At 45.0% G+C, this 24,614-nt stretch overlaps 1 protein-coding gene across 3 annotated transcripts in view; it reads right to left on the bottom strand.

The window, feature by feature from the left end:
* SLC14A1 (solute carrier family 14 member 1 (Kidd blood group)) overlaps nt 1-17,570 on the bottom strand; it is a 96,444-nt gene extending 78,874 nt beyond the window's left edge. Inside the window, exon 1 of one of the 3 annotated variants that reach the window (XM_040336214.1) lies at nt 17,473-17,570. In XM_040336214.1, the coding sequence (XP_040192148.1) occupies nt 17,473-17,493 (21 nt within the window). In that variant the 5' untranslated portion in view covers nt 17,494-17,570. Of the gene's footprint in view, nt 1-2,157; nt 2,178-11,047; nt 11,146-17,472 lie in introns of those variants that run through there. The other 2 variants (XM_040336206.1, XM_040336231.1) reach the window with 2 other exon arrangements.
* Nucleotides 17,571-24,614: the final 7,044 nt, after the last annotated feature.

The following is a 24,614-nucleotide window of genomic DNA, read 5'->3' as shown; positions in this document are numbered from 1 at the left end:
GAAAGCTGAAAATTGGCTTGGGCGGGAAGGTGCGTAAGTGCCTGGTATGGAAGTGGTTAACATGGCATACGGCGGACTGGCGTAAGGTTACCCCTCATATAGCAGGGGTAACCTTACGCTTACGGAAACAACGTAAACGACGACGACGCGGCGCAAATTCGTCCGGGAATCGGCGTATCAGGCTCATTTGCATAGTCAAATGAGACCTGAACGTAAACGCCACCTAGCGGCCGGCGGAGTAATTACATTTAGGATCCGACGGTGTAAGTGACTTACACCAGTCGGATCCTAGCCTAATTCCGGCGTATCTTGTTTTGTGAATACAAAACAATGATACGCCGGCGGGAATTTCGAATTACGCCGGTGTATCTGTAGATACACCGGCGTAACTCTTTTGAGAATCTGGCCCGAAGAGTTCAATCATGGCAGCCTCCATGATTCTCCTAAAGTTCCCTTTAACCTCAACCCATAAATGCCTCTGCCCGTAAACCTAAATCAATTTTAAGCACTTTATAGGTCACTGTAGGGTGGGGATTCCTCTTCTTAGAATGTAAACTCTTGCATACCCTTTCCAGGTCTGGAATATAAAAATGAAATCCTGTTTAAAGCAGACAGTGACCGGTTACTACAATGATCTTTGCCCAGAGTTCATCTATAGGCGACCAAATTGTTTTCTATGTACAGCACATCTATCCAGCAGCACTCATAGGGCCAGATTCTCAAAGGCGTTACGACGGCGCAACACCATTAGCGCCGTCGTAACACCTCATCTGGCCCCGGGTATCTATGCGCATAGGTACCCATTAGATCTGACAAGCGTAAGGCTGTTACGCTGTCAGATCTTAAAAGTAATTTTTTTTCCCGCCGCTAGGTGTCGCATCGTCGCTTTTCCCCGTCGTCTATGCAAATGAGGTAAGTACGGCGATTCCCGAACATACGCGAGGTCGACGCAGCGAATTAACGTCGTTTGCGTAGCGTACCCGACGCGTAAGGTTGCCCCTGCTAATTAGCAGGCGCAACCAATGTTAACTATGGCCGTCGTTCCCGCGTCGAATTGAATAAAAATTACGTCGTTTGCGTAAGACGTCCGTGAATGGCGCTGGACGCCATTTACGTATACATCTAGGCAAATGACGTCGGGGCGACGTCATTTAGCACAATGCACGTCGGGTAATTTACCCGACGGAGCATGCGCAGTACGCTCGGCGCGGGAGCGCGCCTAATTTAAATGGTGCCCGCCCCATTTGAATTGGGCGGGCTTGCGCCGAGCAATCTAACGCTACACCGCCGCAAGTTTACAGGTAAGTGTTCTGAGAATCAGGATTTAAACCTGTAGACCTGCGCCGGTGAAACGTAGAGCTCATACATTACGCTGCCCAGGAGCAACGCTAATGTATGAGAATCTGGGCCATAGCATAGTAATAGTAAACAAGGGGCCGGATTCAGGTAGAATTGCCCATTATTTACGGAGGCGCAGGGCAAATTTGCTCCACTGCCCTTGATTCACGGAGCATAATGCCCGGCGCTAGAGCACGCAATTTAAATGATCCCGTAGGGGGCGGGAATCATTTAAATTAGGCGCGTTCCTGCGCCGATCGTAGCGCGCATGCTCCGTCGGGAAACTTTCCCGACGTGCATTGCGGCAAATGACGTCGCAAGGACGTTATTTGCTTCCAAGTGAACGTGAATGGCAGTCCAGCGCCATTCACGATTCACTTATGCAAAGTACGGAAAAATTCGAATTTCGCGACGCGGGAACGACGGGTATACGTAGCAGGGGCAGCCTTGCGCGAAAAACCGCCGTACGTAAACGATGTAAATTGCGTACGCAGGGCTCGCGCAACGTTGTGAATCGGTGTTAGTATGCAATTTGCATACTATACACTGAGCACAACGTGAACGCCACCTAGCGTCCACCGCAAGAATGCAGTCTAAGATATGCGGGCATAAGAGCCTTATGCCGCGCAGATCTTAGGCTGCAGTCGGCGTAACGAGGTTCCTGAATCAGGAGCACTCGTTACGCCGGGGCAAGTAAGCAATTGCGCTGTGTAACCTATGGTTACACAGGCGCAATTGCTTCTTGAATCCGGCCCAAGGGTGTCATCCAGCCTAAAGATAAATGAACCCAAGAACAAATATATAATATATTGCAATTACCAGTCCTTGGATGTAATAGCTGCATTCGTTTACTTCTTCTTCTTTTTTTTCAGGCTGAGAACATTTTCAGCAAATACAGAGGATACCTGTTGATCCTACCAAAAATGCAGTGTACTTGTTACTGCCTTTAAGCTGCATTAAAGGGGTTGTAAAGTTTTCTAAAAAATAGGGGGCGAGCACGTTGACTAATACCCATGCCTCACTGTGTCCATGCCTCACTGTGCCCATGCCTCACTGTGCCCATGACTAGACTGACGTTTAACATGGGAGTCTATGGAAGGGGTGCCCGGCTTTGAAAAAGCGGTGCACCTCCAGACAACAAACTTTGTACACTTGTAGAGCAGAAATAGGGCTACATGTGTGCCAAGTTCCGGGTCCAGGGGATCTACAACCGGCTGGTACCAGGTCCCCAAAATCACCAGAGAAATTACCATTTAACATGGGAGTCTATGGAATGGGTGCCCGGCTTTGAAAAATCAGTGCTCCCCGGCCGTAGGTCCCCCGAACAACAAACTTTGCACACTTATAGAGGATAAATGGTGCTACATGTGTGCCCAGTACCGGGTCCCCAAAATCTGGGAGATCAGGCGCAAAAAGGTGACTCGAGTATAAGCCGAGGGGGCATTTTCAGCACTTATACTCGAGTATACACGGCAGCCCTCAAAAAATCCACTCGCCTGCTCGCATTTTGCGAGTGGATTTTGAGGGGGGGGGGCGAGTGTGAGCTGCCTGGGAGCAGGAGGGCGAGCACCGCCGTCAGCCTGGGTTGTATGGGAGCCTTTGTCCCAGCGATCGTAGGGGAAGAGAGAGGAGAGCCGCCGCCGCCTGGCTGATTGGAGCGCTGGGGAACATAACAGCTTTCATTACAATAGCTGTGTGTTTCCCCGCCGTGCGGCGTCATATACAGCCCCTCCCCCTTGTCCGGGCACTTTGATAGACAGATCACCGTCCAATCCTGGGACGTGATCTGTCTATCAATGTTCACCGGACAAGGGGGAGGGGCTGTATATGACACCACACAGCGGGGAAACACGCAGCTATTGTAATGAAAGCTGTTATGTTTCCCAGCACTCTAATTAGCCAGGCGGCGGTGGCGGCTCTCCTCTCTCTTCCCCTACAATTGCTGGAACACAGGCTGAAACTGGGGGGGGGGGCACAGGCTGAAACTGGGGGGGAACACAGGCTGAAACTGGAGGGGAACACAGGCTGAAACTGGAGGGGAACACAGGCTGAAACTGGAGGGGAACACAGGCTGAAACTGGAGGGGAACACAGGCTAAAAAATTGGGGGGAACACAGGCTGAAACTGGGTGGGGGGGGACACACTGAAACTGGGGGGGGGACACAGGCTGAAACTGGGGGGGGGGGACACAGGCTGAAACTGGGGGGCACACAGGCTGAACTGGGCACACAGGCTGCACTGAGGACCGGGACACAGGCTGCACTGGCGGACAGAGGCTGCATTGGCGGACACGGGCAGGCTGCATTTTTGGGTATGGATAAAGTTGTTGTTAATATTTTTTATATTAACTTAATTCTGCATAGAACATTTAAGTGTAATTTCATGAGATAATATAGAAGGGCGTGTTTAGGGGCGGGATTAGGGGCAGGGCAGGGTAGGGGTTGGGGGCGGGACAACTGGTGGCGAGTAACCCTTGAGGCCTGGCTAGTAGCTCAGGACTTGACATTTTGAGCCCTGTATACAGTATTTAGAAAATATAAAACAAACCTTTACAATCCCTTTAAGCACTTGGGCACTTAACCCCCCTTCCTGCCCAGACCAATTTTCAGCTTTCAGTGCTGTCACACTTTGAATGACAATTGCGCGGTCATGCTACAGTGTACCCAAATGACATTTTTATACATTTTTCCACACAGATAGAGCTTTCTTTTGATGGTATTTAATTGCTGCTGGGTTTTTTATTTTTTGGTGGGAAAGAGTCCAGCTGTCCTATGGTGGTGTGAGTCTACATTTCCTTTATTAGGAAGAGCCTGGTGGATATCAGCGGGAGGCAACTGATGATCCTGTGGCTAAGTGAATAGATGACCCCCGGTGCTGAGGAGTTAGAGACTGGGTATGATTTTAGACTCTGGGAGGAGTACTAATCACCGTCAGCATAGAGATCCTGTGGGACTTTCATTTTTTGTACTGTACAGCCAGCAAAGTCAAGGAGCCCTCAAGGTTTTCAGTTCTACAGTTTATTGGGGTATCCTGAGCTCCCACTCGCTATCCCAGTTTATCGTTCTCAATAAAAATCCAAAAAGAACCCCTAGACTATTCGGTGGAGCCAGTGGAAGCACTGCATGCACGGCAGACTAGCACATAGGACACCTTTTTAAATTGGGCCTTTCGACCGGTCTTCCTTCTGAGTTTGCACTCTCTGGCCATATGAATAGCCAGGCCGTGATGACGTCACTCCTATGAGTGTTCACGGAAATCACCTTAATGGCATGGTGCTATCTGCAATCAGGGCACACTCAGTGTGCCCGGAATGCATGGTGTGCCGCTCATGCGCCAGTGACATCATCGGCTAAAGCTGTGCAGGTTTAGGAAATTTTGGCCCGGATTCACATACATTGGCGCATATTTATGCCGGCGTAGCTTTTCTTTTTTAGGCTACGCCGGCATAGCGCAGAGCGCCAAGCACAGTATTCACAAAGCACTCGCCCTCAAATCTACGCTGGGTTTCCTCGGCGTAAGCCAGCGTAGGTGGAAGTGGGCGTGAGCCATGCTAATGAGGCGTGACCCCATGTAAATGATGTACTGAGCGTCATAAAGATACGAATAACATCGACGTAAGTGCTTTGTGAATCCGGGCTGTTCACGGCACCTACAGGTAAGACTTCTTAGGCCCTGTACACACGATCGGACCTTTGTCCGACCAAATTCACATTGTTATTCCGTCGGACGAAAAGAGAACATGTTCTCTATGTAAACTCCGATGGAATTCCTCGGAATATCCAATGGAAAAACTCAGATGGGCATACACACGGTCTTCAGACTTTTTCCATTGAAAATTCCGAATGTGTGTACGAGGCATTACAAGCCTAATGCCCCGTACACACAATCGGTTCATCTGATGAAAACGGTCTGATGGATTTTTTCATCAGATATCCGATGAAGCTGACTTTCATCAGTCGTGCCTACACACCTTCAGTTAAAAAAACGATCGTGTCCAACGCGGTGACGTAAAACACAACGACGTGCTGAGAAAAATGAAGTTCAATGCTTCGGAGCATGCGTCGACTTGATTCTGAGCATGCGTTGATTTTTAACCAATGGATTTCCCCACAGACAATCGTTTTTTTCTATCGTTTTTTTAACCATCACATAATTTTAAAACAGGTTCTACGTTTTTTCACCGATGGGGAAAAAAAACGACGGGGCCCATACACGATCGGTTCGTCTGATGAAAACGGTCCATCCTGGTGGTCCAGTGTGGCGATCCAAGGGGGGGCTGCGCTGATAAACAATCAGCGCGAACCCCCCCTTTCAGGAGAGCCGCTGATCGGCTCTCCTCTACTCGCGTCTGTCAGACGGGAGTGAGGAAGAGCCATCAACGGCTCTTCCTGTTTACATCGTGATCAGCCGTGGTTGGACACGGCTGATCACGTGGTAAAGAGCCTCCGTGAGAGACTCTTTACCGAGATCGGTCTTGCGGGGTGTCAGACTGACACCCTGCAACAATGATCGCCGCGATGCGTGCCCCCGGGGGCGCGCAGCGGCTCAGAATCCTGAGGACGTCATATGACGTCCGGTCAGGATTCTACAACCACTTTGCCGACGTCAATTTGTCATTGGCGGGCGGCAAGTGGTTAAAAATGATTAAAAATAGATAAAAAACAATCATATAATGTACCTTTTAGTTTCAGTTTCGTTTTTGCATGTTACGCTGCCTCTGTGCTGTATAGAGCCATAGAGAAGTGAGGGTTTGAAAACGAAACTAGAAGCTCCCAGTACTGTGGTCCAAAGGAAACAGACAACCAGGAAGTGCCCAGAACAGAGCAAAATTACAGCAACATCAGAGCAAAAAACGAACGATGAGGACATGAAACCAGGACTGCAGTAAGGTAAAGGAAGCTATTTAGCAAAAAAAAAAAAAAAAAAATCCTTTGGTGACCCTTTAATTTTGAAATTTAAGAAACTGCCCCGGGACATTGTACAGCAAGAAAAAAAGTGGGGTGGGTGTGTCAAGAATGTGACCTGGGGTAAAAATTGTACATTTGTAGATGTCCTCTGACACTCTGGAAGGAGTGGTGTCCTGTCTGATGTCCTCTGTGTCATTCTCCATGATATCTATGTCCTATAAAAGAGATATTCCCTCCTGCTGGGAGCACACAATGTCCTGGCACAAGGCTGGCACACACACAGAGCTGGGTGGACCATCATTTATTGATTGGATTTCTGGAAGGATTCTGTGTCAATAATTATGCCAGCATTGTGTAAAATTACAAAGTGTGACAATAATGTAACCTTGTACAGCGATGACATAACACTGCATTCACACAGCACAATCACATCTCTGTACTACACGCACGTTCCTTATAAAGTAAACCGCACAGAGCATTCCCTAGTATCGGCTTACATAGCCAGAGATTTCCTGAAGAAGTCTTCAATTTCAGCTGATACTTCCAGTAATGCCGCATACACGCGATCTGATTTTCCGTCGGAAACCTTGGATGGTTTTTCCAACGGAATTCCGCTCAGGCCTCGTACACACGACCGAACATGTCTGCTGAAACTGGTCCGCTGACCAGTTTCAGCAGACATGTTTGGTCGTCTGTACGGCCGACCGGACAAATGTCCGGCGGATCGGACAGGTTTCCAGCAGACAAATGTTTCTTAGCATGGTAAGAAACATGTCCGCTGGAACCATGTCCGTCGGACATGTTCGGTCGTCTGTACAGATTTACCGGACATGTCCGATCGGCCGCCATCCCTCGCATGCGTCGAAGTGATTCGACGCATGCGTGGAAGCATTGACCTTCCAGGGTCGCGCATGTTGCGGCATCAGCGTCGCGGAGATGGCGCGGCCACGTCACCGCGCTGTCTGTCCGCGCGGATTTCTGTCTGATGGTGTGTACAACCATCAGACAGAAATCTCCGGGCGGACATGTCCGCTGAAAACGGTCCGGCGGACCGATTTCAGCGGACAGTCCGTCCGTGTGTACGAGGCCTCAAGCTTGGCTTGCATACACACGGTCACACAAAAGTTCTCTGAACTTCCGTCCGTCAAGAACGCGGTGATGTACAACGCTAGGACTAGCCGAGAAAATGAAGATCAATTCTTCCGAGCATACGTCGAATTATTTCCGAGCATGCGTCGGAATTGCTACAGACGATTGGATTTTCCTATAGGAATTTTTTCGTCTGAAAAATTTGAGAACCAGCTCTCATGCCGCATACACACGATCGGATTTTCCGTCGGAAAAACCTTGGATGTGTTTTCCGTCAAAATTCCGCTCAAGCTTGACTTTTATACACACACGGTCACACAAAAGTTCTCTGAACTTACGTCCGTCAAGAACGCGGTGACGTACAACACGACGACGGGCCGAGGAAATGAAGATCAATGCTTCCGAGCATTCGTTGAATTGTTTTCGAGCATGCGTCGGAATTTTGCACGTCGGAATTGCTACAGACGATCAGATTTTCCGACAGGATTTTTTTTTCGTCTGAAAATTTGAGAACCTGCTCTCAATCTTTTGTTGGCGGAAACTCCATCAGCAAAAGTCCGTTGGAGCATACACCTGGTCGGAATTTCCGTCCTAAAGCTTACATCTGACTGTTGGAATTTCTGATCGTGTGTACGGGGCATTAGCGAATCTTCCATAGGGATGAATGTAAAATATACTGTACATACATTGTACATACAGTTAGGTCCATATATATTTGGACACAGGCACAATTTTCGTTTTTTTCAGGTATTTACCAAAACATATTTAAGCTATAGTTATATAATTCATATGGGCTGAAAATGCACCCTCTCAGGTTTAATTTAAGAATATGTACATCCAAATCAGAGGAAGGGTTCAGGAATTACAGATTAGCCACCCCCCTTTTTCAAAGGACCAAACGTAATTGGACAAGCAGGTAAAAGGTCTGGAGTTGATTCAGCATTTGCATTTGGAATCTATTGCTGTGAACCTACATCATGCGTTCAAAGGAGCTGTCCATGCAAGTGAAGCAGGCCATTGAAAGGCTTCAACCAAAACCAAACAAATCCATCAGAGAGAAAGCAGCAACATTAGGCATGGCCGAATCGACAGTTTGGTACATTCTGAGGAGAGAAGAATGCACTGGTGAGCTCTGCAACAAAAAAAGGCCTGGACGTCCACAGAAGACAACAGTGGTGGATGATCGCAGGACCCTCTCTATGGTAAAGAAAAACCCATTCACAAGATCCAGACAAGTGGAGGACACTCTCCAGGAGGTGGGCGTATCATTGTCAAAGTCTACAATCAGGAGAAGACTTCACAAGAGCAAATACAGAGGGTTCACCACAAGGTGCAAACCATTCATAAGCCTGAAGAATAGCAAAGGCAGATTAGACTTTGCCAAAAAACATCTAAAAAATCCAGACCAGTTCTGGAAAAGCATTCTTTAGAATGAAACTAAGATTAATCTGTACCAGAATGACGGGCAGAAAAAACGCGTGGAGAAGGCTTGGAACAGCTCATGATCCAAAGCACACAACGTCATCTGTAAAACATGGTGGGGCTTGCAGTGTGATGACATGGGCATGCATGGCTTCCAGTGGCACTTAGTCATTAGTGTTTATTGAAGATGTGACAAAAGACAGAAGCAACCGGATGAATTCTGCAGTGTTTAGAGATATACTGCCAGCCCAGATTCAGCCAACTGCAGCAAAGTTGATTGAACGGCGCTTCATAGTACAGATGGACAATGATCCAAAACACACTGCAAAAGCAACTCAGGAGCTTTTGAAGGAAAAGAAGTGGAATATTCTGCAATGGCCTAATCAATCACCTTATCTCAACCCAATTGAGCATGCATTTCACTTGCTGAAGGCAAAACTAACGGCAGAAAAACCCATAAACAAATAACAACTGAAGACAGCTGCAGTTAGATCCTGGCAAAACATCAGAAAGGAGGGAACCCAGTCTTTGGTAATGTCCATGGGTTCCAGACTTCAGGCAGTCATTGCCAGTAAAGGATTCTCAACAACATATTAAAAATTAACATTCTATTTATGATTATATTTCAGCCCCTGAAAATGGGGGGACTGTGTACAAAAATGGTGCAGTTTCCAAAATTTGTACTTAAAGCGGGAGTTCACCCATTTAAAAAAAAAAAAAAAATCTCCCCTTAGCTTCCTGCTCGTTCGGTCTAGGGGAATCGGCTATTTATATTAAAATAGGTGCAGTACTTACCCGTTTTCGAGCTGTATCTTCTTCCGTCGCTTCCGGGTATGGGTCTTCGGGAGCGGGCGTTCCTTCTTGATTGACATTCTTCCGAGAGGCTTCCGACGGTCGCATCCATCGCGTCACTCGTAGCCGAAAGAAGCCGAACGTCGGTGCGGCTCTATACTGCGCCTGCGCACCGACGTTCGGCTTCTTTCGGAAAATCGTGACGCGATGGATGCGACCGTCGGAAGCCTCTCGGAAACCTGTCAATCAAGAAGGACCGCCCATTCCCGAAGCCCATACCCGGAAGCGACGGAGAGGATGCGTCTCGTAAACGGGTAAGTACTGCACATATTTTAAAATAAATTGCCGATTCCCCTAGTAATAACGAGCAGGAAGCGAAGGGGGAAAAGTGCCCTCTAAGGGTGAACCCCCGCTTTAATATTTATGTTCAACCCCTTGAATTAAAGCTGAAAGTCTGCACTTCAAATTAATTTGGCTTGTTTGGTTTAAATTTTATTCTGGTGGCATACGGAGCCAAAAGTATAAAAATTGTGCCTGTGTCCAAATATATATGGACCTAACTGTACATAGGATATAGAGGGGGAACCCTCCGACCCTCCACCCTGAGACCAAACTCAGAATGTAAGAACCCCTTGTCCTCTGTGATGACCTTAAAGTAAATAACAACACCAAGTTCACTATATGGACCCCTTATATATTTGTACATATTGATCATATCCCCCCTTATTCTGTGTGAATAAATTCAGTTCCTCTAATCTTTCCTCATAGCTGAGCTCCTCCATGCCTCTTATTAGTTTGGTTGCCCTTCTCTGCACTTTCTCCAGTTCCCCGATATCCTCCTGATATCTCTCTCTCTGGAGTCCATACCCCTCTTAATACAAGAAAGGACTTTGCTCGCTTTGGAACCCGCAGCTTGGCATTGCATGTTATTATTGAGCTTATGATCTACAAAAAAAAACAGATCCTTCTCCACTATGGATCCCCCCAGTTGTACTCCCCTTAGTATGTACGATGCATGAATATTCTTAGCCCCCAAGTGCATAACTTTACATTTATCAACATTAAACTTCATCTGCCACTTAGTTGCCCAATTAGACAGAGCATTGAGGTCGGCATTGAGGTCTCCTTTTCTCTAACTTTATTTATATCTATCTATCTATCTATCTATCTATCTATCTATCTATCTATCTATCTATCTATCTATCTATCTATCTATCTATCTATCTAACTATGTGTCTTTATCTATCAATTGTTATAACTTTATTTATCTCTATTTATGTCTATCTATCTATCTATCTATCTATCTATCTATCTATCTATCTATCTATCTATCTATCTATCTATCTATCTATGTATCTTTATCTATCTATTTAACTATGTATCTTTATCTATCTATCTATTTTTATAACTAACTTTATTTATCTCTATTTATGTGTATACAGTATGTCGCTATCCATCTAGCTATCTATCTACATTTTATCTCCATCTGTTGTCCTTACCTTGTGGTTTGGTGTGTCTGGCTGTCTTCTCTCACAATAAGAGTTCATGATATATTCTGTAACATGCCAGCATTCTTCTGAAGCATTCTATACAAATGAACCTCCTTGTACTTTCTCCTCCTATCTGTCTGTCCTAGTTTATGTCTAGTGATGAACAAACTGGGCAAAGTTCAGTTTGCATGACTAAAGTAATGCTGATGTTGCGGCTGCCATGACCTTACCTCTATTACCCACATACCATTCTATACATTAACCACTTAAAGACCGCCTACTGTGGCATGGTGGCTCTATTACGCGAAATCACGTACATTTGGCGCACACCCATTGGACAGAGGGGGAGTCAATCAGCGGGTCCGGCTGGTCCAATGTCCGTCAGTGATCTGCGATCATTACCCGGAGAAGAACGGAGTTCTGACAGCGATGGGCGCAGAGATCTTCTGTTTCCGCTAAGCAGGAACACGAATCTCTGTGTTCCTCCCAGTCAGTCCATCCCCCACACAGTTAGAAAGCACCTCCTATTTTTGGAGCGTACTCAGAAGAAGCTGCTGTATCAGAACCAGCGGATCTTTGCGTTTTGGCGATAAGAACAGTCGCCTGCTGGCGTATCTCTCCAGACTGGATTACTAGCCTTGTAGCATACCTAGGATTAAGAATTCAGAGCGAATTGTGGTCGAAGAAAACAAGGAGATCATGGATGCCTTTGTCACATTTTATTCGCAATATAGTTACATTTAATGAAGGTACAACATTTAGCAACTTATTGCTACACTTAGAGGTGTCTTAGAGGTGTCTCTCTTCTCTTTTATACCCTGTAAACAAAATGCTTTGATATACAAGTGCTTTGGATTACAAGCGTGTTTCTGGAACGAATTATGTTTGCAAAGGTTTTACTGTAACATAATAACATTTAATTACATTCCACGTAAACCTGAACTTACCAAACAGAAGTTATTTAGCTGCCTGTTTGTATGCCTCAGAAATATTAAGGATATTAAGGATATTTTCTCTATTGCATCGGCTGTTTCCACCGCCACTATACTATACCGCCCTCTAGCCGCAGTTACATCAGCTCAGGGACAAATTAATACCAGTTTTCACACCGGATGCAGCCCGGTGACCGACAGCTTTTTACTGACTTCAATTAGTAGGGAAGGTACACCCATGCCGAGATGGGCCCAACCCCTCACACTCCACGTACTGTTTTGACCATACCGACCTTCAAAAACCTGAGACCCCTGCCAAAGAGGCCCGCTCGTGAAACCTCATGCATGGGCCAAAAAACACACATCAATCCCGACAGGGGTCAAATGAACTCTGCTTCCCCTTAAATAGATCCAATTATCTCCCTCCAACTCTACATGTCGCACCGCCAATCCACCATTCCAGACAAAAAGTTGAGCCACCTCCTTGTTCACCTTAAAGGGGTTGTAAAGGTTTGTGTTTTTTCACCTTAAAGCATCCTATGTTATATATCATATATACTGCGGCAGGGCTGCTCTACTGTGCAAAACAACGTACCTGTACGCAGGGGCGGACTGACCATTGAGTCACTCTGGCACTGCCCGAGGGCCCCATGCCACTAGGGGGCCCCATCAGGGTTGCCAGGCTCAGTAAAACCAGGGACAGAATGTAAAAATCTGTGTTTTTTTTTACATCTGTCCCTGATATGTCCGAAACCGACATGCTTTTGATGTGAAAATCCTGAGATTTTCACATCAGGAGATACGCCGTCGTATCTCTTTTGTGAATCTGGCCCTATAAATTTTGCGCAAACCAAACGATAAACGCTTATCGCAAAATAGAAAAGCCACAGAGGTGATCAAATACCACCAAAAGAAAGCTCTATTTGTGGGAAAAAAAGGACGCCAATTTTGTTTGGGAGCCACATCACACGACCGCGCAATTGTCAGTTAAAGTGACGCAGTGCCGAATCGCAAAAAGGGGCCTGGTCCTTTACCCTGCATAATGGTTTGTGTCTTAAAGCGGAGGTTCACCCTAAAAAACAAGTTTCTACCATGCCATCCAGCATACTAGCGTGAGCTACAGTATGCCTTTATTTTATTTTTTTGTGCCGTACTGACAGTTTAATCCATTAGTTTCGTTTCAGACTCCCCGCGGGGAATGGGCGTTCCTATGAAGAGGGGAACATGATTGACGGCCGGCTATGGCGCGTCACGCTTCCCTGAAAATAGCCGGAGTAGGACTCGGCTCTTCGCGGCGCTATACGGCGCCTGCGCACAGACTAGGAGCTGACTGCGCAGGCGCCGTGATGAGCCAAGTCCTATTTCGGCTATTTTCGGGAAGCGTGACGCGCCATAGCCGGCCGTCAATCATGTTCCCCTCTTCATAGGAACGCCTACTCCCCGCGGGGAGTCTGAAACGTAACTAATGGATTAAACTGTGAGTACCGCGCAAAAAAATAAAAAATAAAGGCATACTGTAGCTCACGCTAGTTAACTCTAATGCCGCGTACACATGGACCGTTTTCATCGGTCAAAACTGATCGTGTGTGAGCGCCATAGGTTATTTAACCATCGGTTAAAAAAAAGCCAACTTGTTTTAAATTTAACCGATGGATTCCTAACCGATGGGAAAAAAACGATCGTTAGTAGGCACAACCAACTGCTTCCTGACGACGTGACATCATCACGAAACGTACGTCGAGGCTTACAGGTCACGCTCGACCCACCCACTTCCTGGTCCCGCTGGCTCTCTCATCCTGGAGGGTGGAACGCACGCCAACAGCGTTAGTGCGGCTCTGCACGGTTTTTATACCGGCCACGGGACTCCATCTATTCTCCCATATACATCCACGCTTTTAACCTCAGTGCCGGGGCTAGGCACCCCATCAAGTAAGAGGCCATTTGGCGTTTTCTTTTTCTGTTTTACCCAATAAAAAACAATATTATTCTATGGCGTTTTTCTCTCTCTTGCTCTAATTATCCCATGTGGCGTGGAGTATTACTCTATCAAGACTGTTGAGACTGAGAGATCTGGGTCTGGAATATTATCTTTATCTGCCTGATTGACCTCTTTTTAATTAAAGTGGTCCATTATTTGCGGTAAGGTGCCATCCATGAGCACTTTTTGGTGGTCTTTCTTTATCTTGGTGAAGGTGGAAGATCTTCTGTCTATGGTTTTGAAGATTCATCATATATATGGACTCTATTTTTAGTTTTGGCACAATTATCATTCTCTATTTCCATTGTGTATTATCACCATTTGTTTCATAACCACCATTGTGGTTTAATTTTTATATATGGTCACGATTTATTCACATGTCATTGTTATATCCACTTATTTATATTTAATTATTGATGCATACAATTTTTATTATTTATTTAGTGTACACACACTATCAGCTAGCGCCTCTAAACTTCACCTCACTGTCCAAAAATTACATTAATGTAATTTCACAGAGAGCAGCTCGGCTATCTATACATTGTTTAATTTATTCTATTTATTTCACTAATATATTGGCGCGAGATTTCATTTCCATAGGCACAACCATCGGTTAAAAATCCACGCATGCTCAGAATCAAGTCGACGCATACTTAGAAGCATTGAACTTCGTTTTTTTTAGCATGTCGTCGTGTTTTACGTCACCGCGTTCTGACACGATTGTTTTTTTAACTGATGGTGTGTAGGCGCGACGGACCATCAGTCAGCTTCATCAGTTAACCGTTGAAAACGGTCCATAAGTCCGTTCTCATCGGATGGACCGATCGTGTGTACAGGGCATAAGGGTAATAAGGAACAGGAACAGATAAAAAAATATATATATATATATTTCTAAGGTTGTTTTAAATGACATCATATGCAGATTTAATCCCCTTTGATCTGTAGATCAAAATGTTTTACTTTGTATCTCGGAAACCCGCATATGAACAGTGTTTACAAACACAGATTAGAAGGTAGTTTTTTGACAGCAGTGGCTCGAGTCAGCTGATGTATTTTCACAGAAGAAAGCCCTGGGGCTGATTCATAAAGACTTACGACGGGCGTATCAGTAGATACGCCGTCGTAAGTCCGAATCCGCGCCGTCGCAACTTTAAGCGTATGCTCAAACTGAGATACGCTTAAATGTTGCTAAGATACAACCTCCTACGCCGTCGTATCTTAGCTGCCTATTTACGCTGGCCGCTAGGGGCGTGTACGCTGATTTACGCCTAGAATATGTAAATCAGCGAGATACGCCTATTCACGAACGTACGCCCGGCCGTCACAGTAAAGATATGCCGTTTACGTAAGGGGTTTTCAGGCGTAAAGATAAACCCCCAAAAACATGGCGCAGCCAATGGTAAGTATGGACGTCGAAAACTGCGTAAAATTTTTCAAATTTTGCGTCGTTTGCGTAACTCGTCCGTGAATGAGGCTGGCCGTAATTTACGTTTACGTCGAAAGCATTGACGATTTGCCGACGTCATTTGGAGCATGCGCACTGGGATACGTCCACGGACGCCGCATGCGCCGTTCGTTAAAAACGTCAAATACGTGGGTTCACTAGTATTTCACATAGAACACGCCCCCAACCAGCCTATTTTGAATTAGGCGGGCTTACGCCGGCCCAGTTACACTGCGCCGCCGTAAGTTGCGGCGCAAGTTCTTTGTGAATACAGGACCTGCTGCCCAAATCTACCTGAATCTAGCCCCCTGTCTGTTATGTGACAGTTGAGAATTGATGTAAAAGCCGCTGGGGGGGGGAGCAGTAACAGGGTGGAGGGGTCGGGTGGGCTACGTACAGCCTTTTATAGCTACTTCCAAATATATATAACCATTGAAATATAGGGCCAGATTCACAGACTAAGTACGCCGGAGTATCTGCTGATACTCCGGCGTACTTTCAAATTTGCCGCGTCGTATCTTTATTTGTAATTCACAAACAAAGATACGACGGCATTTGGCTAATGCCGGGTACACACGAGAGGATTTATCCGCGGAAACGGTCCTCCGGACCGTATCCGCGGATAAATCCTCTGGCGGATTTTGATCTCCTGGTTGTACTAACCAGGAGATCAAAATCCCCGCGGAATTCCGTCCGCGGTGACGTGTCGCGCCGTCGCCACGATGATGACGCGGTGACGTGCACAACGCTGTCATATAAGGATATCCACGCATGCGTCGAATCATTACGACGCATGCGAGGGATGGGTTTGGACGGATCGATCCGGTGAGTCTGTACAGACCACCGGATCGATCCGCTGGAGCCGATTCCAGCGGATAGATTTCTTAGCATGCTAAGAAATTTTTATCCGCTGGAAATCGGTCGGCCCGAAAAAAATCTGCAGAAAAAGATCCGCTGGGTTGCAGATCAATTCCAGCGGATAGATCCTCTTGTGTGTACGGGGCCTAAGATCTGACAGGCGTACGGCTTCGTACGCCTTCGGATCTTAGGCTGCAATACTTCGGCCGCCGCTGGGTGGAGTTTGCGTCGTTTTCCAGCGTTGTGTATGCGAATGAGCTTTTACGGCAATCCATGAAGGTTTTCGCGTTCGTTACGTCGTCGCTAGTCATTTTTTCCCGTCACAAAGTTACGGCTGCTTTAACATGGCTTAAATTTAGACGAGCCATGTTAAAGTATGGCCGTCGTTCCCGCTTCGAATTTTAAATTTATTTATTTTTTGCGTAAGACGTCCGGGAATACGAAAGTACGTTACGCACGTCGCAGTTTAAAAAAATGACGTCACTTCGCGCAAAGCGCGGCGGAAATTTCAAAATGGAGCATACGCAGTACGTTCGGCGCGGGAACGCGCCTAATTTAAATGGTCCCTGCCCCATTTGAATTAGGCGGGCTTGCACCGGACGCCTTTACGTTACACCGCCGTAAGTTTACACGCAAGTGCTTGGTGAATCAGGCACTTGCGATGAAAACTTGCGGCGGTGTAACGTATATATATACGATACGTTACGCCACCACGATTCTATGTGAATCTGGCCCATAAAGTCTACAAATAAGTGAACTTCATCTAAAAGGACATTTTGCTTATCAATTCCAAACACATGCAGCAATGTGGTTTGTGCCATTTGACGTGAATAATAATAATTTTATATTTTTTTATATTATTACATTTTATTAGTATTTAACATATCAATTGATATATATATATATATTTTACAATTAATATATATATATATATATATATATATATATATACTATAATTTATATATATATTATCTCAAATAATAATTTAATATTGAAGGAAAATAATTCCACTAATATTAAAGCAAATAATAATATTTTAATATTAAATAACAATAATACCTCTAACATTAAGTCTATATAATACTGCAAGAGAATGTGTGGGTTTAATTGTTGCAACATTTCATATTTAAAAGCTAGGTGACTTTCTGCAGGAATTAAATACAGAAATAAAAATACATCAAACATGTTAACATTTCAAGGTAAAGTTCCAGCTTGCCATACCTGGTTGGGGTCTGGTGTCATGTGCCCAGCGGACCTCTCATGAGTTCTGAGGCTGCACAGAAGTCCTTGCTGGCTTTTTATCCATGTCTTATAGTCTCCTGACCTGCCCACTCCTCGCTTTGGGTGAATTGGACAGACAGTCCTTCCTACAGTGAGGATCTGGGACTATGCCAAAAATTTCTCAGCCTTTTAATCACATTTCTCTAGCTGTTCCTTGGGGTTTTACAGAAGCTTATTGCAAGTTAAGGTTGTACAGTAAAACCTTGGTTTGAGAGTAACTTGGTTTGAGAGCGTTTTGCAAGACAAGCTAATTTTTTTTTTATATACATTTTGACTTGATATACAAGCAATGTCTTGATATACAAGTAGCGTCATTTCACAACAGAGTATAAAAGAGAGGAGCCTCTAAGGCCCCTTTCACATTGGACCGGGAGCCGCGGTGGCGGTATAGCGCGGCTAAAAATAGCGGCGCTATACCGCCGGGATTCGGCCGCTAGCGGTGCGGTTATTAACCCCCGCTAGCGGCCGATAAAGGGTTAATACCGCCCGCAATGCGCCTCTATAGAGGCGCATTGCGGGCGGTATTGCCGCGGTTTCCCATTGTTTTCAATGTGAAGGAGCGGTATACATGCCGCTCCAAAGATGTCGCTGACAGGAGTTTTTTTCTCTCCCGCCAGCGCATCGCCTCAGTGTGAAAGGCTTTCACATTGAGTAGGCAGTGAAGGAGTTTTTCAGGCGGTATAGCAGCGCTATTGTTAGCGCTGTACCGCCTGAAAAACTCCTCAGTGTGAAAGGGGTCTTAGTGTAGAAATATGGTTACATTTACACCCCTTTCACACTGGGGCGTTTTTCAGGCGCTTTGGCGTAAAAAAAAAAAGCCTGTAAAGCGCCTGAAAAAAGCCTCATCTGCAATCCCAATGTGAAAGCCTGAGTGCTTCCAGAGCCCTTTCACACTGCCAGCGCCTGAAAAACGCTGGTAAAGCTCCGCTAAGACCCCTTTCACACTGGGGCGTTTTTCAGGCGCTTTGGCGTAAAAAAAAAAAGCCTGTATAGCGCCTGAAAAAAGCCTCATCTGCAATCCCAATGTGAAAGCCTGAGTGCTTCCAGAGCCCTTTCACACTGCCAGCGCCTGAAAAACGCTGTTAAAGCTCCACTAAGACCCCTTTCACACTGGGGCATTTTTCAGGCTCTTTGGTGTTAATAAAAGCGTCTCAATGGGAAGGGGGCTTTAGGAGCGGTGTATTCAACGCTCCTAAAGCGCTGCAAAGAAGCTGCTTGCAGGACCTTTTTTTTTTTGACGTCCTGCCAGCGCAGCGCCTCAGTGTGAAAGCACTCGGGCTTTTACATTGGGATTGCAGATGAGGCTTCTTTTCTGGCGCTTTACAGGTGCTTTTTTTTAACTCTAAGACCCCTTTCACACTGGGGTGTTTTTCAGGCGCTTTAGTGTGAAAGCACTCGGTCTTTCACATTGGGATTGCAGATGCAGCTTCTTTCAGGCGCTTTTTTTAATGCTACAAACAAGATACAACGGCATTTGGCTAAGATCCGACAGGCTTACGGCTTCGTACGTATTTGCCCCGAAATTCCTGTGGAAAAAAAGATTTTTGGAGTTACAGTTTAGTGTCTTGCGCGGCGTCCATCGGCGGCCTCGTCGGGTCCGGCGTCCGTCTGCGGCTTTGGGCGTCCTCTTCGTCGGGTCCGGCGTCCTCCCCGCTCGTTTCCCGATTTCCCGCGCCGAGTTTAAATACTGCGCCGGCATATACCGAGCGCAGTACACTCGTGTATAGTCGGGCAGGCTCGGCTTCTCTCGTGCTGACGTCCTGTACGTCCAGGACGTCAGCGCGAGAGGAGCCGAGACTGCCCGACTATACACGAGTGTACTGCGCTCGGTATATGCCGGCGCATTATTCAAACTCGGCGCGGGAAAGCGGGTATCGGCGTATATCGCGCACCCGCGATTTTGCCCTGATTTTCAGGGCAAAAAAGTGTGCGGTATACGCCGATAAATACGGTATGTCTATCATGCCTATGCTCCATTAAATGATTGATATTTTGTTCGGTCTTTCCATTTAAAAGGGGTTTTAAAAAACTACTTTGTTCACCTTCATGCAACCTATTCAAAGGTGACAATAAAGCGGACAGGACCACCCACCCCTCGACCCCCCCCATTTTACTTACCTGTGTCTGTTCACCTACTGCCCCGTCCCCTAAAGTCTTTATTAACCAGTTATCACAGTACTATGGAGTGTATTTTGGTGTGTCTGCTTAGTATGAAATAACAACAAAATATATTAAAAACCTTTTTTTATGTTAGGCCCTTTTCACACTACAAAATAAATCCGTTTTAATAATCCGTTTTAAAATCCGTCAGATAATGTTAAAAAACGGAAGTTATACGTCCTTTATAAAATATCATTAAAGTCTATGGGATTTTTTTATGTTCCGTAAAGATCCGTAATAGTCCGTTATAACATACGGACGTTGGTTATAACAGAATATGTGACGGGTCTTGCACTATTTTTTGTCAATTTTTTGTCCGTTGCAAGTAACGGATATATTAACGTCCGTTATATTTTAACATTGAAGTCTATGGCACATGGACGTTAGTAAATGTCTCCGTAAATGTCCGTTATGTTAACGGACGTTAATTTTACTGAGCATGGATATTCAGGGGAACCCCGCTGTCAATTTAAAACAAAAATGACGTGCGGTTCCCGGTAAATATCCATAACCAGACCCTTCAGGTCTGGTATGGATATTCAGGGGAACCCCGCCGTCAATTTAAAACAAAAATGACGTGCGGTTCCCCCTAAATAGACCTTTCCTCTTCTTGGTCTTCCCCAGTGACGTAGCAGAGGTACGTCAGAGGGGGCAGGGTCACGTGACGGGTGGCTCTGCCTCCTCTATATAAGAAATGTCACAGCTTCATCTGCTCATTCGCTGGGCTGTGCCCAGCGGTGAGAGGAGGTCCGGGATGCTGCTGTGCCGGATGGATGGATCTTCACATCGCCGGAGCGGAGATCACCCGACGCTGGATCTTCTAATCGCGGGAGATCACCCGCACCCGTCGCTGGATCAGGACAACGCAGGAAGCCGGGAACGAGTGGATTTTTCAGCGCTGGATTTTTTTTTTTTTAATAAAGGACTTTATTCTTTTGTGTCAGTGTGTTTTTTTTTACAATACTTTTTACTTCCTTCGTGAAATGGTAGAGGTACAATGTACCCCATTACCATTTCACACAGGGGGGGGTCAGGATCTGGGGGTCCCCTTTGTTAAAGGGGTCTTCCAGATTCTGATAAACCTCCCGCCCGCAGACCCCCACAACCACCGGGCAAGGGTTGTGGGGATGAGACCCTTGTCCCCATCAACATGGGGACATCCTCCCCATGTTGAGGGCATGTGGCCTGGTGCGGTTCAGGAGAGAGGGGGGGTCGCACTCTGTCCCCCCCTCTTTTCTGCGGCCGGCCAGGTCAACGTGCTCGAATAATGGGTCTGGTTATGGATATTTAGGGGGAACCGCACGTCATTTTTGTTTTAAATTGACGGCGGGGTTCCCCTGAATATCCATACCAGACCTGAAGGGTCTGGTTATGGATATTTACCGGGAACCGCACGTCATTTTTGTTTTAAATTGACGGCGGGGTTCCCCTGAATATCCATACGACTTCTGGAGCTGGACTTCAAGAAAGGGTGAAATGTTTTTTATTAACAGACGTTAGAAAGGAATGATATAACGGATGTATACGGATATATACGGATAAACATTATCCGTTTTCAATAAAGGAAGAATAGTAAAATATTTATCCGTATGTATCCGTTATTAAATCCGTTAATAAACGTCCGTTAATAGGTGTAATACGGATATTATAAAACGGACATACAATCCATAGTGTGAAAGAAGCCTTACAGTTTCCAAGCAACCCATCTGAGTGGATGGATGTTGCAAATACCTTTAACCACTTCCCGACCGCCGCATGTAGATATACGTCGGCAGAATGGCACGTACAGGCACATTGGCGTACCTGTACGTCCCTGCCTAGATGTGGGTCGGGGGTCCGATTGGGACCCCCCCCCCGCTACATGCGGCGGTCGGATACCCGCGGGGAGCGATCCGGGACGAGGGCGCGTCTATTCGTTTCTAGCCGCCCCCTCGCGATCGCTCCCCGAAGCTGAAGAACGGGGAGAGCCGTATGTAAACACGGCTTCCCCGTGCTTCACTGTGGCGGCTGCATCGATCGAGTGATCCCTTTTATAGGGAGACTCGATCGATGACGTCAGACCTACAGCCACACCCCCCTACAGTTGTAAACACACACTAGGTGAACCCTAACTCCTACAGCGCCCCCTGTGGTTAACTCTCAAACTGCAACTGTCATTTTCACAATAAACAATGCAATTTAAATGCATTTTTTGCTGTGAAAATGACAATGGTCCCAAAAATGTGTCAAAATTGTCCGAAGTGTCCGCCATAATGTCGCAGTCACGAAAAAAATCGCTGATCGCCGCCATTAGTAGTAAAAAAAATAATAATAATAAAACTATCCCCTATTTTGTAAACGCTATAAATTTTGCGCAAACCAATCGATAAACGCTTATTGCGATTTTTTTAACCAAAAATAGGTAGAAGAATACGTATCGGCCTAAACTGAGGAAAAAAAATGTTATATATGTTTTTGGGGGATATTTATTATAGCAAAAAGTAAAAAATATTGATTTTTTTTTCAAAATTGTCGCTCTATTTTTGTTTATAGCGCACAAAATAAAAACCGCAGAGGTGATCAAATACCACCAAAAGAAAGCTCTATTTGTGGGGAAAAAAGGTTGTTTGGGAGCCACGTCGCACGACCGCGCAGTTGTCTGTTAAAGCGACGCATTGCCGAATTGTAAAAACCCCTTGGGTCATTTAGCAGCATATTGGTCCGGTCCTTAAGTGGTTAAAGATGTGTGGAATTTCCCCAATTGTGGAGGAGCTATTGATGGAAAACATGTGCGAATTGTTCCCCCATCAAATTCAGGTTCTTATTATTTCAATTATAAAGGTTTCTACAGCATCATAATGTTGGCAGTAGTGGATGCCAAGTACAATTTCCTATATCTGGACATAAATGGGCGGAACTCAGATGGCAGTGTCATTCAGCAGACGGAGTTCTATCATCGTCTCCAAAATGGAACCCTAAACCTGCCCACACGCGATGACACGTTTGAAAACTTGAACTTTGTCTTCGTCGCAGATGATGCGTTTGCTTTGAGTGACAACGTCATGAAACCATTCCCCATGCGCAACCTGACCCCGGAACAAAGAATCTACAACTACCGATTGTCAAGGGCACGCCGTGTAGTTGAAAACGCATTTGGAATTCTAGCGAACCGATTTCTTTCTAACCAGCATAAATATAGCAATGCCAAAACTCGATACCATTGTTTTGTGTTGTTGTGTCCTTCACAATTATTTGCGTAACCCATTCTACTGCTTACAGTAGCCAATCATCAAGGGATCCTGAGACAATGGCAGGGCCAAGCATTGGCGGACAAGAAAGCTCTGAAGTTCTGACATCGTTGTCCAGTGGTCATCCACGACTACCTACATTGTCTGCAAGGCAATGCCGACTGGAGTACATGAACTATTTCAATGGGATTGGGGCAGTGTCATGGCAGTCAGATCTTTAGTTCATTATAATGTCATTCACCCACACCATTTCTTTGTGCTTTACCCATGATTTGTTTCTAAAAATTATTTTCCTTTTCTAAGAATGTATTACAAATATGTATATCTGGAATTTTATAATAATGTTTTAAGGCCCTTTAGTGTTTATAGTAATGAATAATACAACCTTTACTTTAAATCCAATAAAGGTTATATTGTTTGAAGGACTAATTGAACGTGCATGCATGGTGTCATCAGCCTTTATACCAAGTGAAACATTGCCTCTCTTGATATTGCAATTATTATTTATTTGAAGGGAACCGTTAAGGTGTCAACATGATGTACACTGCCACCTTATAATCATTAGATAGCTCATATCTATTCCCACTTACACTTTAATAACCTTTAACCCTCACAGGGCTCAACCTTCACCAGTGGTGTCCTGCTTACTTGGTTCCTGTACACGAGCAGAGTAATCCTTTCTCACATTTACAATTTTCAACCCCATATGTTGCGATAGAAAATATGGTAATTTACGTGTTTTCAAAAAACATGGTTAAGCAAATTACAGATATTGCATTGAAACTGAATAATCTAAACCAGAAAAACAGGTTAAATCAGTAAGAGATGCGAACCAAAATATAGAGAAAATATTTTTTTTTATTGCACATGAATAAAAACAATAGTGCACATATTAAAAAAATCTAACAATGATTGCGCAAATAGAACAATATCTCTCTTAGGTTTATAGATACATAAACATTATTTAAAAAATTTTCATTATAATATTGAACATTATTTTGGTATATGCTGAACATTATTTTGCTAAATAGGCCTATACACTGAAATATTCTCAAAGAATATGCCATCACAGGGCCTGAGGCTGGTAAACAATTCAAATGTCTAGGTCCCAAATCAAGAATGATTAAAAAAAAAAAATGATGGGATATTGACATTTAAACTAGCTTTGTGTTTTGCCAACTGCATATCCATAAAGTACAATATTCTTGTAGCTCCCAACATGCGCTTTGTAAACATTATCTCCATTGTAATTTAAAAGTGCCCCGATTAGTTAGCAAAAATATCTAACACGTGAAAAGTAAAGTATAATTCCAAAAAACAAATAGTCCAAAAATATATGAACATTATTTGTAAATGTTTGTGTCCTCAACTTCCATAATCCACTCTTGTCCAGGTGTGTATATTATGGAAGAGCCCTGGGGCCATCATACAAAAAAAAAAAACGAAATTCTGAGTTTCAAAGTCAGAATTCTGAGATTAAATGTCAGAATTCTGAGATTAAAAAGACAGAATTCTGTGTTTCAAAGTCAGAATTCTGAGATTAAATGTCAGAATTCTGAGATTAAAAGTCACAATTCTGAGACCCCATATTAAATCTAAAAAAACAGAAAAGTTTTATGACTTGGGTTATAACTCAATGGTTAGAGTAATAGACTTCTGTGGGTATAAGTTTTGGGTTCGAATCCAGCTCAGAGC

This window comes from Rana temporaria, chromosome 1, assembly GCF_905171775.1.
Source record: "Rana temporaria chromosome 1, aRanTem1.1, whole genome shotgun sequence".
Classification (NCBI taxonomy): domain Eukaryota; kingdom Metazoa; phylum Chordata; class Amphibia; order Anura; family Ranidae; genus Rana; species Rana temporaria.
This window is presented reverse-complemented; position numbering and strand designations above follow the sequence as displayed.